Source organism: Ctenopharyngodon idella, chromosome 9 (genome assembly GCF_019924925.1).
Source record: "Ctenopharyngodon idella isolate HZGC_01 chromosome 9, HZGC01, whole genome shotgun sequence".
Taxonomy (NCBI): domain Eukaryota; kingdom Metazoa; phylum Chordata; class Actinopteri; order Cypriniformes; family Xenocyprididae; genus Ctenopharyngodon; species Ctenopharyngodon idella.
In genome coordinates this window covers 36,979,009-36,997,324 of record NC_067228.1, presented here as the reverse complement: position 1 = coordinate 36,997,324, position 18,316 = coordinate 36,979,009, and the positions used below count along the sequence as shown (strand labels likewise).

Sequence of the window (18,316 nt, the reverse complement as noted above, 5' to 3'; positions counted from 1 at the left end):
CTGCATTGGGCTAAAATGTACTGACTTTACTCACCCAGAGTCTAACAACTTCACAACAATTTTTTGATCATTTTTATAATTTTTTGTGGGTTTTTTTCCACACTTGTGGTGTTCCCGATCAAAAATGACCGGCCTACAAAAATAGCTTATAAAGCTTATAAAATAGCTTATAAATCTCTTGGTAGTAAATGGGGGGCGAGATCTGTTTGGTTACTGACATTCTTCCAAACAATTAAAAGGTTAAAAACAAAACCTCCCACAGCTGAAAGTCTCAGTTCATCATTCAAAACCTGATCCTCCTGGGTGTCAGTGGAGCTCAAGCCAGCTGCTTCTCCACAGTCCTGTACTGAGGACAGGGAAAGGGTTCAGGTCAATGCGGTTAAAGCGTATAACATGTCTGTGACACACTTCACGTTTTCTGCTATAGAAAAAAAAGGAGGAGGGGTCAAAGAGCATCAGTGCAAAACATTAGGTATTTTTATTTGACAAAAACCGCTCAGGAAAAACACCAAAGAAGGGCTTTTCAGTGGCAATAACTCAGTGGCAATAAGTCTCTACAAACTGCAAAGTGACAACACCTGTTAATTCTCATTAAGGCATTTCTCTTACCATTTGCGTCTCCCAATTTTGATCTCCATCTGCAATGAACGCTGTAATGCCCCCTTGCCATAATGTCTTGTTCCAAAGAAATAAGTGTTAAGAATGAAAATGTTCATATAGCAGAATTGTACTATTGTACTAACCCAGCTGTCTCTTCTCCTGAAGTGAATTTACATCAGCAGGTTTCCCGTACCATGGCAGAACGGACCCTCAAAGAGAGAGGGACAGATGATGATGGGCAGTACACCAAAAGAAAGACCTTTTCAAATGAATCCCAATCTGAGTCTGCCAGGAACATTCCAGACATACTGTAGAACAACAAGCAGAAAGATATTTGACTAGGATATTATTAATCAACAAATAATTATAATGGGAAATTCCAATTTGGCACAGATTCCTTATTTACCACATCCAGATGCAACATGCAAATCAATAGACTCTTTCTACCACCATAGGGGTGTTGACAAAAGTTCTTTCAGTAGATTAAACCACTGCAGAGCAGACAGGAGATGATGACCACATGGCAGCAAATTCAACAGCTGTTGAGAACCTGTAAGGAAAATTCCCTAACGCACAAGTTTTCATCCCTCTAATCAATTACCCTGCAGGAACACATTGATGATGACCTGTTGAAGCACAAGGTCCACTTGCACAGTTCATTGTGCATCTTGTTACGCTTTGTAAAATCTTTGGAAAAGCAAGACTGCCTTCAGATATGGTGCAGACATCATTACCTGATCTTGATTTAGTTCAAGCCTTGACGTAGAAAAATGTTTTTTTTTTTCTCTCTCTCTCGATCAATCAGTTTCAAAAATAAATAAGAAACCTGTCCTAATTTAAAGAAAACAAGTTGACAAAAAGATTGAATCCAATATTTGGTGATAAAATAACATAACAATAGATTTATAAGCTATTTTTGTAGGCCGGTCATTTTTGGATCGGGAAAAACACAAGTGTCACAATGTGGAAAAAAACCAACAAAAAATTATAAAAATGATCAAAAAATTGTTGAGAAGTTGTTAGACTCTGGGTGAGTAAAGTCAGTACATTTTAGCCCAATGCAGTAACATTAACTAGCATTTTCATGTACGGGAAAAGCCTCTTTGGGTCAAAATGACTCGAACACAACATGAGGGTTAGATCACAATATAGAGCTTTTTATGCATGCATGATAATGTTACAGATTATCATACGTTCATGTTTAGGCTGGACGAGGGTGTACTATAGACATTTTTCAATATTTTTGTATTTAATAAAATCTGTACTTATGAAGAGATATAATATAGGTTATCCTTTTTTGTTTCCATGTGTGCAGTTTTTACAGCAAAACACATTGAAGCCACTTTTTCCAATTTTTAAAGTGAACTTTTTCCTATATATGGTGATTAGATTTAACACAGTCGTTATGTCTTAACTGAATGAAAACAATTGAATCAATATATTGGATGCAATAAATTGCATTCGGTCTTAAAGTGACAGCAGCCTAAAATAGCCTACCTGCTTTCTGTGTCATTAATGTTAATCAAAGAAGGAAAGAATAAAATCTGATCATGACTGAATCGCTTTTGTAGCTTTAACAAGGATTAATCTGTGTTTAATTTATACAGTGAAGATTGTGCAATGCTTTTCTATGTTTGATTATTCAATTTCTGTACCTGAATTACTGTTTGACCTGAAAAACTTCAAGCACTTTATTCTTAGCAGTGTTCTTATTGTATCAATGACTGTTCACTTATCTTCAATAATGTATTACATTTATATCAGTTAGGCTTGTAGTTTTTGCTGTGGTATATAAGTTGGAATAGAGAATCTCTGGTATCTACAATTTTTGTAGCTTATTTATTAGAATACAATGTTACATGGGTCAAAACAATGAAAACATAAGTGTTACAGATGATGTTCTTTCACGGTGTATGGACCCCCTAAAGTAGCCTTGGCCACCCCATGTACTGTACAAAAGTCTAGTTCTGCCACTGTCAAGACTGCATGCATTTTTTTATTTTCATTGTAAATATGGTTCATGTGTCAATTTTAGAGATGCAGAAAAGTGCCTAGGTGTTAAAATGTGTTATCATTATCACACTATAATAGGGAGAGTGGGGTAAGATGAGCCATTTTTCACTTATGTGGTCCTCACGATAAGGAAAAATGAGGCAGAAGTACAATGAAAGTATTTAAAGTAATTTCAGGATGTTTCCTATCATTTAAGTGACCAGAATAGTTCTATGACAAAGGGTTCTAAAAATATGGCTTCTTATAAAAAAGTGTTCCTGTGGCTCAATTTACCCCAGGTTAGGGGTAAGTTGAGCCGAGTCAGTAGGTGGGTGTAAACTGACCATCTAACTGAATCTGAATCAAACCCATGTAAAATTTTTTAAGATAACCTCTTTTAAAAGATTACCTCTTTTGAAAACTAATTTAATAATCAAATATTCGTTTACAAATATTTATATTTCTTTTCTTAAAACTACCTTAAACAACATAAAACCAATCAAATGAAGTTGAAATTTCAATATCTTTAATTGTTCGCATTTCTGAAACAATATGTTGAACACCAAAGTAACCTTCCCAAAAACAGACTAAACAGAGAATTTGAGTAAAATTAAGTAAAAACTGAATTAGAATGAATAAATGGTAAGTCAAGTCAAGTCACCTTTATTTATATAGCGCTTTTTACAATGTAGATTGTGTCAAAGCAGCTTTACAGTGATAACTGGTACATTGTTTGGCTGCACAGCAGCTCTTAAAGAATAGTGTCAATGCAGGCAGATCAAAGCACTGTTGAATATCAAATGTTACTGAAACTAATAAATATTTTAGCTAAAATGTTCTTGACATGGTAGTTTTTCTGCAACGTTGACCATGTTAGGCCATTAAAAAAGAAAGAAAAGAAAAAATAACCCAGCTGCATAATATTACATTGAAATTATAGCAGTTTATACTTCAGAGATTTAACTTGCACTGTAAATTCATTGCCTTATGGTGGGGTAAACACTGGCTCAATTTACCCCACAGCATTTGGCTCACTTTGCCCCATAGCTGCCATTTTGGGAAAAACAAGCTAGCTTACCAATTCAGGATAATATTTAGCTAAATGATTTGCATGATTTTATACATTGCTAAATCACCAATATGATTCATAAATATTTTTAGACATGGAACAATTTGCTTTGATGTAACAGCAATTACATCTGTTATGTTCAAATTTTACGTTGACGAGCCAAAAACAGCTTTTAAAGTAAACTGGCGCCTTCCACTCCTCCCATGTGCTTCTCCTTTTCACAGTCTGGCAGAAATAATGGGTAGTTCCAAAATATATGGTCACATGGCAATAAAAGGGTACAGTTGCCAGGATACAGGGGGTGGGTCAACTTACCCACTGGCTCATCTTACCCCACTCTCCCCCTACATAATTACTTGTCAAATAAATGAACATGAAACATTCATTTGAGCTGAAACTGTATTTGCTTACTTCTACAGATCACAGAGTGTGACATGGTGAAAAGTGAACAGAAATAATCCTGGTGAAGGTATAAATGTTAAAGTGTGGCCCAGTCACTGATCTCAGATGAGTTTTATAAATTTGTAATGACATATTTATATAATAAAAAGGAAGATTAGTAGTTAATAATCTTATTATTGGCCTGTTTAGCCAAACCGTCCATAAAACAAACGAAACAAACACGGCAAATTAATAAAAGAACACGTATTATACAGACACTACATATTTTAAGCCTTGTTATTTTTAATTAATAGATTACACTTTAAATAAAACACTTGCGATTGGTCTGCAAAGGTGTTTTATGCATGTTTTGGTTGATTTTACCCCGTTCTGACCAGCAGGAGTTTCGAGCGCTTCCAAACGCAGAATCATTTTGAGCAACTGGTTTAATTTATTCCGAAAGTTCCGAAAAGTTTCGTTTGCCGAACTGTGCTCGTGCTGCCATCCAGTGGCGTTCACGAGACCTGCGCCGCGCCTCCGTGGCGTCATCAGCGCGCGCCGGCCGGGCACGAGGAGGAGCGCATGTTGGAGTTGACGCGTCGCGTGTGAGGGCGAGCAGCAGCAGCAGCACGTGAAGATCAACAGAAATGGAATCGACACAAAAACCCGAAATCATCTTTGCAGTAAAGCTCGCGTCCAACGAGAAGCCCGTCAGGAGTAAAGCCTTACTGAAGCTCCGGAAGTACATCAGTGCGCGCTCTGGGAGAGAGGAGGGTAATTAATTACACATTTAACTTCACCAGTGCTGTTACAGCTGACAGACTCTGAACAGACACATTCTACAGTCACCACGGCACTATACTGTGATCTTTCGGCACTTCAGGGAAGTGTTGTTCAGATAGTGAGCAGGTCTGATCTGGTTTCAGGTGGTTTTGGTGAGGATGAGCTGCTGAAGATCTGGAAGGGTCTGTTCTACTGTATGTGGATGCAGGACATGCCACTGCTGCAGGTGAGGATGAGGATGATGATGATGGACACACACACTCTCTCTCTCTCTCTCTCTCTCTCTCTTTCTCTCTCACACACACACACACACACACACACTGTACTGCTCATCATAACCTCCTCATGTTTTGGGATTGCAGGAGGAACTGTCGACTAAGATCTCCAGGCTCCTCCACAGCTTTCAGACCGTCGACAGCCGTGAGTCTGGATCCTTCTTACAACTCAGGAAGTTTGAAGTTTATTTACGTCTCTGTTTAGCAATACTGTGATTTCATTAATGCAGAAAGAACATCAAAGAATAAAACTGCACATAAATCTGTGAAAACAGATGTACATGGGTCAGAGACAAAAAAGGTTTTCAAGCATCAAAACAATAAGTGTAATACAGCTTTGAATTGTTTTTCAATACATCAGAATGGGTCCTGTTTAATTTGTATTTTTTTTTATTATTTTTTTTTCTGAGCAAAAATTAAAACCCATATATTTTTACCATGATTTACAGAAGACACACTAAAACGTCATTCAGTGTAACATTCTTGTCAGGGAAGTTTATAACAAAAAATCTATTTATGCCACATTAAAGACTAATTACTTTTACCCCAAATGCTAATTACGTGTAATTTGACATTTTTAATCTTTGCCACTATGCTAGGGTTTGCCCATTTGTCAGCAAGAATTTTTTACTCATTTAAAATGCAATAAAATTTAGTGTATTCACTTATTCTTTTACATATTTTACAGGTCAGAATAAGTATGTTGTTTCAGTTTTTACATAAATATAAGAGTTACACTGAATGACAATGGAACATTATTTCACCCACATTTTGACATTTTATTCTCCCAAAACTAATTTGAAACCTTAAAAGTAGACATTTTACTTGTCTTTAATGTGCTTTCTATGTATATTATAAAATCACTTTTGTAAATTTCTGTTGATGCGGACATCTAAATGTCTTTGACCCACATGTGACACATGATGATAGTTCACAGCGCTTCCAGAAATGTCAGAGTTACTGATATCATAATAAAGTCTCCTCTCTGCCAGAGACTCTTGCCATAGTCCGATCCTTTATGACACTGGACTGATTCAGATATGTTTGGACAGAGACTGTTTCATCAGCTCATTTCTCTGGGAACTGAATCTGTGTTCGTACAGTATATATCAGATCAGAGTTTGTGTAACGCTCAGCTCTGCTTCAGTTTTCTGACTGCTGGTTTTCATGGATTCTGCTCTCCTCTCTCGTTTGATTGTAGAGCTCCTGTACTTTAAGACGTTTCTGCAGACCATGAAGAGGGAGTGGAACGGCATCGACCGGCTCCGAATGGACAAGTTCTACCAGGTCAGGCTGCTCTGTGCTGAATGTGCTGCAGTTCATTTTTTCCATTTATTTAATGTAAATCACAACATTTGTTTTCTTTCTCCATGTTAGCTTGTCCGCTTCGTTTTCCGAGAAGTGTTTGAGATGCTGAAGAGACGGAACTGGGAGTCGAGGTAACTGCTTTTCCTGTGTGGGTTGTTTGCACATGATGTCACGGGGTGGAGTGAAATGCAGATGGAGGGCAGGAAGTGACTTTTCTCCATAGGGAAGCACTATGAAATGCCAATATTTTGCATAATTTATGGTTGCTCTAATCGATCAAACCGAGAAACCACAAGGAGCTTTTATCATGTACCAAAAGTTGTTGTTCATCAGGAGGAAAAATGCAAGAAATTGACTAAAAAACATCTGCGGTCGGGAGGAGCCGAGTCGGATAATGCCTGTGTGCGCAGTGACCACTTAGTCAAAAAGTTAAAACTTAAATATGCAACCACTAACAAAAGAGCTGTATGCCTCCACAGTTTTGTATGCTTTCACTTGTTTTCTGGAGCAAAAGGAAGTCCATACTCGATTGCAAAAAGCAGCTTAAGTGTAATTTTCTTTAGTATAACATGTGTTTTGGAAAACTTCACCATTAGTGTTACACGAAGCGAGCAGTTCAATCCAAGACTACTAATGAGACATGATCAGCCGCTAGATATGATAAGCATTTTAATTTAAGCGTTTATTCACATAAACATTGATCAAATTACATACGTAGCATACGCTATCTGTATTAATAAATAACGTGTCCATGGAAACAATATAAATTTCTAATGGCAAAACCTGAGGCTCTTCAAAGACTTCATAGGCAACAGCCTTCAGTCATTCCCATAGGTAAGGCTCAACGCTAAAGATGATTTCTACTGGCCCGGTTGGGTTAAAATTTTTACTTGATCTGCCAAAATTTTCACTGGCCCAACAACAAAAAAATTAATAAAGAAAAGAAAATGGGACCCTAAAATATTAGTTATTATTTTCATTCTTTTTGATACATGTAACCTTAATAAATGCGGTTATGACACCAAAAGCTATTAGATTAAATTTTAAATATTGTTAGACAAATAAACAGTAAGTAATAAAATATAAATAATTAAATAAGTAATAGCACAAATAAATACAACAGAACAAACATAAGTGAAATAAATAGTGCTTTTCAGGTTTTTCATGTAGGTTTAAAACAGGAGATTTTCAGATAAAGAAATTGTAATCTAATGTAAAACTTTAGATTAAACGTTATTAAAGTTAATCAGTCAAGAGCAGTTACTGATGCATAAATAATGTTTTGAAATGTTGAAAATATAAAATGTTAAATACTGTTATTTGAAAAATATTTTTTAAAAAAATGGAAAGATACTTTAAATGTGAAATTAAACTCGCCAGTAGGTGGCAGCGAATCACTGTTAATGAGCGAGTCATTGAGATTCAACTGATTCATTCAAACGGCTGATTCATTCAGGAAGTGTTGCTCAGAGACACAAAATAATTCTGTGGATTATTTTCTTTGGCGAGCGATTTGGTGTCTAAAATGTAAGTCACTTAATATAAACTTTTTGGTTATTAAACTGTATGTTGTATAAAATCAATATCACATTTGTAATCATGCTTATATTTGGATAAAAATATTGTAATATTGGTTAACTATATTAAATTATATAAATATAAAAGACATGCAGGGGCTTTTTGCCCCTTATCTTGAATTCTGGGGTCATTCTAAATACATTGTAATAGACTAAATCACGCAGAGAAAGCGTACACTCTAAATATGCACAAACACTAGTCTAAGCTACTAGACTTGTCACGTAGTGTATGTGTGCACTCAGTGGGTGTGTTTTTGTTTGGTTTTTGTAAAGTGAGGGACATACTCGATTAATGTCAGATCGTTAAATCAACGATTATGATATCATAGATGTCGCACACCCTACAGCACTGGCCCGATCGGGCGAGTGACCGTTCTGTCAACTGTCCCAAGCGTCGTTCACACTGGCCTCGGGCAGTCCTTATTATCGAGCGCTCAAGGGGAAATCACGCCTCAAGTCTCATTCTTGAGGTGCTTTACACAGCCGGGCACTGGAGAAGTTGCTTACAGTCTCAATGACAGGCAAATATTCCAATCCAGTAGAAAAATCGCCCCTCTTTATAACGTAAGGATCTCGTCCAACATATGTTGTGATTTTCTGTTTGTACCTCTCTTGTAATAGTCTCTAAACCAGTACATTAAGGACTTTCTGCTTTTCACTTCCTGCCCTCCATCTGAATTTCGCGTGTGATCAGAATCACGTGACTGCAAACAAGCTATTGCAGAGATGATTTCTGTGACGCGGAAACACAGACGGAATCCAGTCGTAAGAATGGAATCTACTATATAAAAGGGCTGCACGATTAATCGAAACTGAAACCAAATGCGATTTGGCAAAGGCAACCAAATTTTTTATTTTTTTTTTTATGCGCAGCTTGTCAGAGAAGTACGGCTCTGTGAAAAGTAGTAAATGCTGCTCCATCTGGAAGCCAGAGGGCGCTCTCACACAGAAACTCTAAATATGCCCCGCAGAAGTACGATATAACACACCATTCAGGAAATCCCTATGAGCGTCACACTATTATTGTAGCTAAATAAACAGAAGATTGATTAAACATGACTAATAAACACACAACTACAACAGTACATGGTTTATCTGAGTTCTTCAAGCCTTCTCAGCTATTTTCATGAAAATAAAGTTTATTTATAATGCAATTCTAATTGACAGCCTTTATCACTGTATAGAATACTACGAAATATTATATTGTGTGCCTTATTCTGTGTAAGAAGCCACATCATCTCACAGAAGGATGACGTTATGAAGTGAGTTTGGAGTAAAAACGTGTTATTAAATGTTGTCTTTTGTTGGACAAGAGGGTCATGGATGCTTCTCATGTCTGGAAAGATGTCTGACACGTGTTGCTTTTTCAAATGCACATTATAAGTGACTCAAACTCACAGTGCTTTCAGACGGAGCAGCATTTACTGCTGATCACAGAGCTGTGCTTCACTGAAAAGCTGTGCATAAAAAAAAATAATTGCAGCCTTTGCGATTTCATAATCGCTCTAAGCCAAAAGGTTTAAGCACCATTTCATGTTAATTCTGATTAATCATGCAGCCCTAATGGATAACATGGAATTGAATAAATCAAAAGTAGGGCTGTACACTTATCAAATCACGAGAAGAGCTGCACGATTAATCGTTAAAAGATGCTGATCTCAATTCAAACACCCACACAATCTTATTCCTAAATGACAGCGATTCGGCTCTGTCTATTAAACCTTTGACAGGTACGATCACAGCGAAAATTAAGACCGAGAGAGCACTTGTCATGTATAGATATGAAACAGCTTCACACACAGTCTTTTCAGCCACACAGTATCATTATTTCTGTCTTACAACAATTCATATCACAAAAAAGTTTATAGTTCAGATATAAACACTGATGTCTACAGTAGCAAATGACCTTTTGAAAGTAACTTGATGCTTCAAATAAAGATTGTATCAGTTACATTTTTACACCAGTAGGTAGCGACACGTGACTGTTAAAAATGTGTTTGTCATTGAATCATTCGTTCAAAACACTGATTCATCCAGTAATAGGTGTGTTGGACTTGAAGCTACAAGTGAGTCAAAAAAAATTCAAATTTTTTTAAATGGACTGCAGGAATTAACATTTATCCAGAACCTCTAGTGAATTACATCTTTTGTTTAGTTGTCTGTTCTGAATCGTAGGAGAATCAGATCTCCACAATCATGCAGCTATAATGGCGATTTTAAAGACTGCTGTGTAAATCTGAAGTCTGCATGCTGTCTATGTATTTTTCATATAATTGTAAAAAAAAAAAAAAAAAAAAATGTAATGTATTAAGTTGTTAAAGTTTTATGAATTAAGCTGATTAGACATGCTTTTTGATTATTATTATTATTATTATTATAATGATATTTTGAGTTTACAACTGTCTACTTTCTCAACCCCATAATGACAGAGCTGAAGAACTTGACCTGGAAAACAGTATATTTTCACTCCTCGTGTGTGTGTGTGTCTCTTCCTTCAGTGTGGTGAGTGAGTTCCTGCAGCTCTTCACGGCTCAGCTCCTGCAGAGCTCCAGCGCCGCTCCGGCCGGACTCAATCTCCATGTGCTCGAACTCTACACCACTGAACTGGCCCTCGTCGGCTCCACGCAGGTAACACTGGGTGATTTTTCAAGTGTGAAAATCATCTTCTCAATTTGTCCTGAGTATTAGTTTTCACATCTTTAATTAGTTTTTATATCCATTTGTAGTTGTAATGCATGTAACCATCTTCATCTGAACAGCAAGTCAGAAGTACCTTATTTCTCATCATTTTGTCTCCCTTAAGATGTTTTAAACCCACAAATAAAGTCCATTTAATAAAAATTTTCAAGCTTTAAAGTTCATAAAGGGATGGTAAAACTAATCCATATGAATGAAGCGCTTTAATCAAAGTCTTCACAGGTCAGACCCGATTAATTTCAGGAAGTTCTGTATCTTCAACATTCCTTCTGATGTTCATTCATGTTTATTTGCTGCTGTAACTAGTAGTAAAGAGGAAGAGATGATCACTTTAACTACAGCGATCTGTCCCCACCACACATTAAAGAGAGACAAAAACAGATTTAAATACTTTTTATTAGTCTCAAGTTTGTGTATAAATGTGTCTGATCTCACATTTTCTCTTTCAGCTGACTGCAGAGCAGAACCTGACCTTCATTGAGCCTTTCTGCAAGGCCATGGCCAAGACCAAAGAGTACGACCTTCAGTACCTCATTGAGTTGATCTATACACCACTGTGATATGAAGCTTGATAATCATTTTTCTTTTTCTTTCTTCTCACATGCCTGCTCTTCAGTCGGGTCCTGCTGAAGGCCATCAGCAGCAGTGTCTTCAACACCATTGTTGATCAGGTTCCCTTCGCCATCGAGGATCTGCTCAGAGAGATTCGTCAGGGTGACGAGGAAGAACAGGACGCTAGTGACGAATCTGAAGACCAACAGGACAGCGAAGAGCTGAAGACTAAATCCCGCTCTAAAAAGAAAACTGAAGGTACACAGGATCATGGTGGGTGATCCTGACTAATCATGATCAATTCTTATACCAGCAAAAACTAATATTTTAAATATTATTGTGGGATTCAATAGATAATAGAAGGATCTTCGTGAACATCTAAAATTTGAATACTTAATTGAGTTTTAAGTGTTTTTTGGTTGTGGGACAGCAGCTTGCACCAATTCTGTAGAAGGGCCCATACAGAAAAATAATACAGAAATATAATAATATAGATTATTATATCTATATAACCCAAACCAACCCACACCCCCGCCATCTGTTTTATCAAACGATACATTTTATCATACATGTCGGGCATGAAACACTTTGCTTGTCACACAGTCTGTCTTGTCTTGAGAAGACATCAATCTGTCAAGAAATTATCTTAAAAGGTTCAGAAGACTGTACAGTGTATAGCAGGTTTAAGGGAAGCCTATAGAAGGAGAACAAGAGAAGGACCCAAGACAGAATCTTGAGGCACTCCATACTTTGTTTTTGTTAGATTTCAGTTCTTCATTTATAATTAACAAAGTCAAACAAGTAGGATTTAAACAAGGCCAATGCTTGTCAGATCTCTTCATTTTTTTTCACTCTCTAACGCAGTTTCTTACAGTTGAATAATTTAGCTTGAATTTTAACCCTTTGCACTTAGACATACATGAAACCAGTTGTTACAATGTCATCTTGATGGCCTTGGGGTGCATTCAGGGAAAAATAATAAGTAAAAAAAAAATTTCGAATTGATTGTCATGTTATTTGATTGAAATGTTTTGTTTTTGTTAATGGTGTCAGAATCTGCAGAGGACTGTGATGAAGATAACTGTTCACTTCCAGACGACATGGATAGTAAAGATGATGAAGATGATGAATGTAGACCAGTTCTTCAGGTGTGTTTTGTAGTCTTTTCTTGATGCCTATATGTTTTTTGAATTAAATATTCTTGTATAAGGAATATATTTAATTGTATATCAAGGTGAATGTGGTGAAACCCAGTTAAAGGACAAGTGGGACATAAATGTGGTGTAATTGTCTTGTGCATTCATCATAGCAGATGAACTAGTTGTTTGCTATGGTTTTTGAACATCTTATGATGCAGTAATGAATGGACGCTCAGAGACTTGTGTCCTGTGACCTGTGCGTGTTTGTCTATGCTGTCTTTAGAGGTGTGTCGATGAACACTATTGAATTGCTTTCAGAGGTTGTCTGGTTGTTAATGTAAATAATGTGTATGTAAATAATTGTTTTTTCTTGTACAGTTTGACTATGGTGCAATAGCTGACAGACTTTTTGAGCAGGCCAGTCACTCAAATATACCAAGCTTTAACCGATCCAAGATTTACAAGTTCGTCAAAATGTAAGTAGTGATGTTTTTTTTGTTTTGTTTTTTAATTTATTTATTTATTTAACATTGAAACAGAGAATCATGCAGTCATAAAAAGCAATGGATATAAGTAAAAGTGGTCAGTTTTGTTTTAAAATCTTTCTTTTAATCTCTTTCCCCATTGGATGAAGTTTCCGAGACTTGAGCGAAGGTAAACTCTTTTAATATCAAAAAACTTTTAGTGAAATGATTAGTCTTTCTGTCACTTTCATCATTGTTTTCTGTGGCGTGTTTGTTAGGCGCGTTCCCCCAGGATGAAGTAGAGGACGTGTCCACTGATGAAGATGACTTTGACGACAGCAGACGGAGAAAAAAGAGAAAGAAACAAACAAATAAAGGCCAGAAAGAACAGGAGTCACTGAAGAAATCCAAAGGTTTGTCTTTTGTTTAGTGATCATCATTTTATTTATTTATTTTTTTTAAACGAGCCAATGTCGATATCAACTGAGCAGTGTGGCTAATTATAGAAATAATGGTAATAATCTATGTAAGAAGTACTGTGTTGACAAAATTGTCAAAGATAAAAAAAAAACATTTGTGTGAGTTGGGTTTAGTTTGGATTACACTCAAAGTAAAATGCATGAGCACCACGGTGTCCATGTTACAGTAAGTTTGCATAATTACAAGCAACTAATCCTAAACCTATAGCAAGTAAATATTAATTAATAGTACTGCAGTATTTATTAGTTTCTGAAGTGTCAATTTCCAACAGGTCAGTCGGAGACAGCAGCTGACACATCAGAGGACACAAAACAAAAAAACAAGAAAGGTAAGAAGAAAAAGAGAAAGAACAGAAGTTTGAAGAGTGTTGAGGGAGAGACGGAGCAGCAGACAGATGCACAAACACCGGTCGAGCCCTCGAACCCTTCAGAGGTCAGACGAGAGACACAGGACTCAGAGAAAGCCAAGTCTAATGCTAAACTATCAAAATGTGACGGTGAAAACATTCCTGACGAACAACCAAATGGTCTTGGCCTTAAGCTGCTAAAGAAGAGAGGGAGGAAGAAGACTCGTGAAGATGCATCAGAAGCAGCAGCCGACGACTCCGAGACGGTAATCGGCTCTACATCAGCAGAGGTCGTTACTTCTGCTCCTCTGAAGAAAAAGAAAAAACTGCTGAAAAAGGCGAAAGACGTTGGTGATGGAGAAAAGGAGCATGATGGACAAGCAGAAGTGAACTCTGTTTCTGTGCTAACATGCTCGATCTCAGCAGGCGTGGAGGAGCCGTCAGCGGTCACTCCATCAAAGAGGAAGAGCACAGCAAGAAACGAAAAAGTCAAAGAACAGCAGGATTCACAGGAGACAGGCTCCTCTAAAGCCTTGAGAAAAACACTGATGAAGAAGAAGAAGAAACAGAAAGATGTAGTTGTAGATGTTCCAGAGCCAAACACCAATGGAGAAGCTCATCAGGAGGTTGAGAGCGTTCACACTGAAGAGTCACGGCAGCCAGATGGCCGTACAGAACCGACAACTGCGAACATGAGAGCGAAGAAGAAGAGGAAGCAGAAATCAGAAGAGTCCGCTGACCAGATCAAACCGAAGAAGGTGAAGGTGAATGGACACGCTGGCAAGACGAGCGTCAAGAGGCCAAAAGTCATCAGTGTAAGTCTCTCAGGCTTTCAGACACATTTGCCCTCTTAAACCATCAGAGTCACTGAACGGTTACCTTCCCTCTCATTAGGCTGAAGAAGCGTCGCTTCCTGTCAAGACTGAAAATGAGATCAAACAGAAGCAGTTTGTGCTCCGTCAGAAGAAAGCTCCTGCACCCATCTTCTGTAAAGCTGCAGGCCCCAACACACGCAAACTCAGTAAAAAGGTACAGACTGGTCACATGCACATTGCTGACAGATATCATCCACTCTGACAGACTGAGTGAGCTGAGCTGAAGTCAGGAAACAAACTTTCCCTGCGGGCCCATAAAACATAGAAAAATATCTTAAATGCTATAGGAAAGTCGTAATTTCAAGATCTTAAATTTGGGGACGGAAAACCAGAAATTGCCGTATCACTTAACGCGATTATTAAACTTCAAAGGTGACGATTTAATGGGGGGAAAAAAGCGTTGCATGTTTCAAAGTAAAAACACAGCGCTGCTGCTCATTCTACAGGATCACGCTTTTACAGCAGTTCACAATCAGTGAATGGCCCACATTTATGCCTAGCGATTGTTTGATCTACTGTTGGTTGATACTGTATGGCAAGGCTGTAACCATGTCTTTATAAAGCATAAAGAAACAGAACCTTAAAGGAAATTCTAGGTCTAATTCTATTTTGGGAAATAATAGTTTTGTACTATGTACAAATAATATTTGCATTAAAATAGGCACACATGTACTTTTATTTACATGCGTAATATGTCAAACGTTTCATCTCGTCACACAGTTAGGAATTAATTACATGGATAACATAAATGCATTTTTTTTTGAGAAAAAAAGTTGTGTAGTTTGCATCACTGGATGTTATTGTCGGTTGTTTAACCTTTCTATCGCAAAACAGTTGAATGTTGCAATTTACATCTTGCCTCACTCTCTTTTAGTGTTAAACTGACGCTTCGCACTGGAATACACGCTCTGCCTCTGTATCAGTAAACCCCGCCTACTTTGATTGACCATCTCAATCATTTTGACATTGACGAGCGCTGTTAGAGGCAGACCAGGCTAAAAAAATTTAACTTTTAAACCTTTTTGTCATCCTAACAACATACAGAGCGCTGCGTAATGGAGTGCAGCAGAGCAGTGCAATAATTTCAAATATTGGGGGACAATTTGGCCTATTCCAAATATTTGGCGGGGAGTTGTTTTCCTCAATGTCTATGGTGGTTACTGCCCCGCTTTATGCTGTTTATATCATACGTGCAAACTTGAAAAAAGGTTAGATGGCATGTTTTTTTTATATTACCTCCATATAATGCCTAATAAAGTAGTGTTAAGCGCAGAGCTGCTTAGTTTACAGATGGAACCGGGGTAACCGCTGTATTTCAGCTGGTTCATCTACTTTCAGAGAGTGAGTTCATTCAGTGCATCTGCTGTTTTTGTTCAGATCAATGCAAAGATCGACCCATATTTTTACACTTACTGTTGTAAATGTCCATCTATCTATCTATACCCTTATACAATTATAAACCTCACGTTTTCATTTTTTGAAACTTTTTTTTTTTTTTTTTGTCAACTTGTGTTATTTGAACTGAATTGTTTAAATCATGGTTTTTACTGTCATTTTGTGCTTAAGGATGTTACATAAGCATAGGCTTACATCCCCCTCAATACAGTGTTGATTTTTATCTGTGCAGATCTTAAAATGCAGTAAATTTGATTTAAAACCTTGTAGATCCCCTGCATTTATCTTGTCTTGATCTTTCTAAAGTTGTCTCTTAATCTTTATTTATTTTATTGTTTTCTCCTCCAGATGTTGCTGCCTTCAAAACCTGAAACGAAGAAGGTCACATTTGGCCTCAAGAATAATAAAACCATGGGTATGTATGCATTTTACTGTGAAAATTAGCTGCTAGTTGTTAATTAATTACATGAAGTAAGCAGCATTAGAGTTTGTGCTGCTAGCTCAGGGATTCTCAGGCTGGGAGGCACTTCTGTCAAATAAATCTGTAAAATCATTTTAATTTTTCGAAGAAATACTAAGAGATTGAATGTCAGTGTAACTCCAGAAGTCTAATCCAGAGAGTATCCTCTGTTTTCCTGTCAGAGATTTCCTGTCACTCGCGGGTCAGTCCGGCCAGTCAGTCCCGTGTGGCCTTTGACCCCAAGAGGACGCCCAAGTCTGGCGTGTTGAAGTCGCCCACATCATCACCTGCCATCACGAAAAGAGCCATGGCTGCAGATTTCTTTTAAAATAAAGCTTCCTGTTTTCTTCTTTGTGAAGTTTAATCTATTGAAATCTCTTTTAAAAAAGAACATGAGGAAACGAATGCCTAAAGATATATATTTTATATTCACTTTTTAAGTGTTCTCATTTTACTTTTCTTCCTACAGTACGTGTAAATTGAGAGTTTCAATATTTTAACAGTGGCCTTTTTTAGACTGTTTGGATCATTTCAGAATTTCATAAAGGTCCTCATAATGAGTGAACAAAGAAGCAGACATGAGAGTTTTACTTTTTACAACAGTCTTACTGTAGTTATCTAGTTCTGGGATAATCGACTCCGGTCCTGGAGGATCCCTGTCCCACAGAGTTTAGCTCCAGTTTTCTATTAATCCTGAAGACTGTGGTTGGATTTTTCAGGTGTGTTTGTTCATCCCTGCTCTCTTGAGTAAACTCCAATCTGTCAAGAAACTGCTAATGACCTGATGATAATAATGGAGTTCAATCGCATGCATGAAATCTGACAGCTGCTTTTACATGAATGATGTGATGAAAGTGTTGTCACGTATATCACAGCCCTTCCAGTGTAAGTGAATAAACTGATCCTCTGTTTTATAATTCAATTAATAATGTCCCTTTCTCACATTTACTCTTGATTTTGCAAAACTTGCAGTGCTGTTGTATAAATCAGGCACAATAAGCAGTATATTTAGGCTGTGTGCACAATTTATTCATTTTTTTAAACTCTTCAAATGAACCAAAACACAGGACTTGCAGTGAGAAAGAACACATGAATAACAGCGCAAACAAACATAGGATCTAGTTCAACGCAAGAGAACTTTTACAAAATTCCAACTTTCAGCTTTACAGCAGTTAATTTCACATTCAAAATGCACTAAAACTACCAAAACATTTCATTCATGTCTCAAATCAACTCATTCTTCAAGACACTAGCAAAGGTTTCATCTAACAAACATTTTGTCAATCATAAAACACAGACTTAAAAAAACATTTAATAGGCAGCATTATCCAATTATTTATTTTGTAAAAATTCTTTACAAAACAAGAGTGACAGTCTCCAGACACTCACCGCAGTTTGTTACATGATCCATGTTTACGTTACACTAAATAAATTATTCCTAGGTTTTTCCCCTTTTGTATAGATGATGATCACACTGAAAGACTAACACTTGCGTAGGTGTTCAGCTACATCTAATTGTTTTGATAGTATTTCAGTTTTTAGATTCAGAATATATTTCAAAATGGTATTACTGTAGAAATGTAGCAGATTCAGTTTTGTATTATGTTAGATTTTGAGCTCACGTTTTACAGTTTTGAAAAGTGTATGTAAACATGCAAACTGGCCTGTAGGTACACAGTTTTGGTGCTGATCGTGTCTAAGTGAGAAATTAATTTAATTTGAAAGATGTCATCATTGAACATATTTTGTGCCAAAGCAATGATAAATGATCCTCAGTTTATCCCACACAGACTGATGTTGTGATGATGAGTGTAGAAACAGTGCCAAAGGACTGATTGACAACATAAAGTCTTTCCTCATATAAATAAATATTAATGACCTTGATGGAGAAAAGACTTGACAAAGCCAAGAAATAGATCTTGG

The 18,316-nt window shown here is 37.0% G+C and overlaps 1 protein-coding gene across 2 annotated transcripts; it reads left to right on the top strand.

The window, feature by feature from the left end:
- The first annotated feature begins 4,574 nt into the window (after positions 1-4,574).
- Positions 4,575-17,315, top strand: rrp1 (ribosomal RNA processing 1). 2 transcript variants are annotated; one of them, XM_051906737.1, is made up of 16 exons: positions 4,575-4,816; positions 4,969-5,051; positions 5,188-5,245; positions 6,302-6,387; positions 6,478-6,539; positions 10,484-10,613; positions 11,132-11,196; positions 11,299-11,492; positions 12,288-12,382; positions 12,752-12,849; positions 13,008-13,027; positions 13,116-13,250; positions 13,589-14,478; positions 14,558-14,692; positions 16,282-16,348; positions 16,576-17,315. In XM_051906737.1, the coding sequence occupies exons 1-16, from the start codon at positions 4,690-4,692 to the stop codon at positions 16,719-16,721; spliced, it is 2,391 nt and encodes a 796-aa protein (XP_051762697.1). In that variant the 5' UTR covers positions 4,575-4,689; the 3' UTR covers positions 16,722-17,315. The 2 variants fall into 2 exon arrangements, with proteins under 2 accessions (XP_051762697.1, XP_051762696.1); XM_051906736.1 differs by having other exon boundaries at positions 11,299-11,507.
- The last annotated feature ends 1,001 nt before the right edge of the window (positions 17,316-18,316 follow it).

What these genes read in the sequence shown, in the direction of transcription:
- rrp1 (XM_051906736.1), top strand. Translation starts at nt 4,690, where the DNA reads ATGGAATCGACACAAAAACCCGAAATCATCTTTGCAGTAAAGCTCGCG. An exon ending in CTTTCAGACCGTCGACAGCC is followed by an intron (nt 5,246 to 6,301) that starts GTGAGTCTGGAT and finishes GTTTGATTGTAG; the next exon opens with AGCTCCTGTACTTTAAGACG. An exon ending in GTCACTGAAGAAATCCAAAG is followed by an intron (nt 13,251 to 13,588) that starts GTTTGTCTTTTG and finishes AATTTCCAACAG; the next exon opens with GTCAGTCGGAGACAGCAGCT.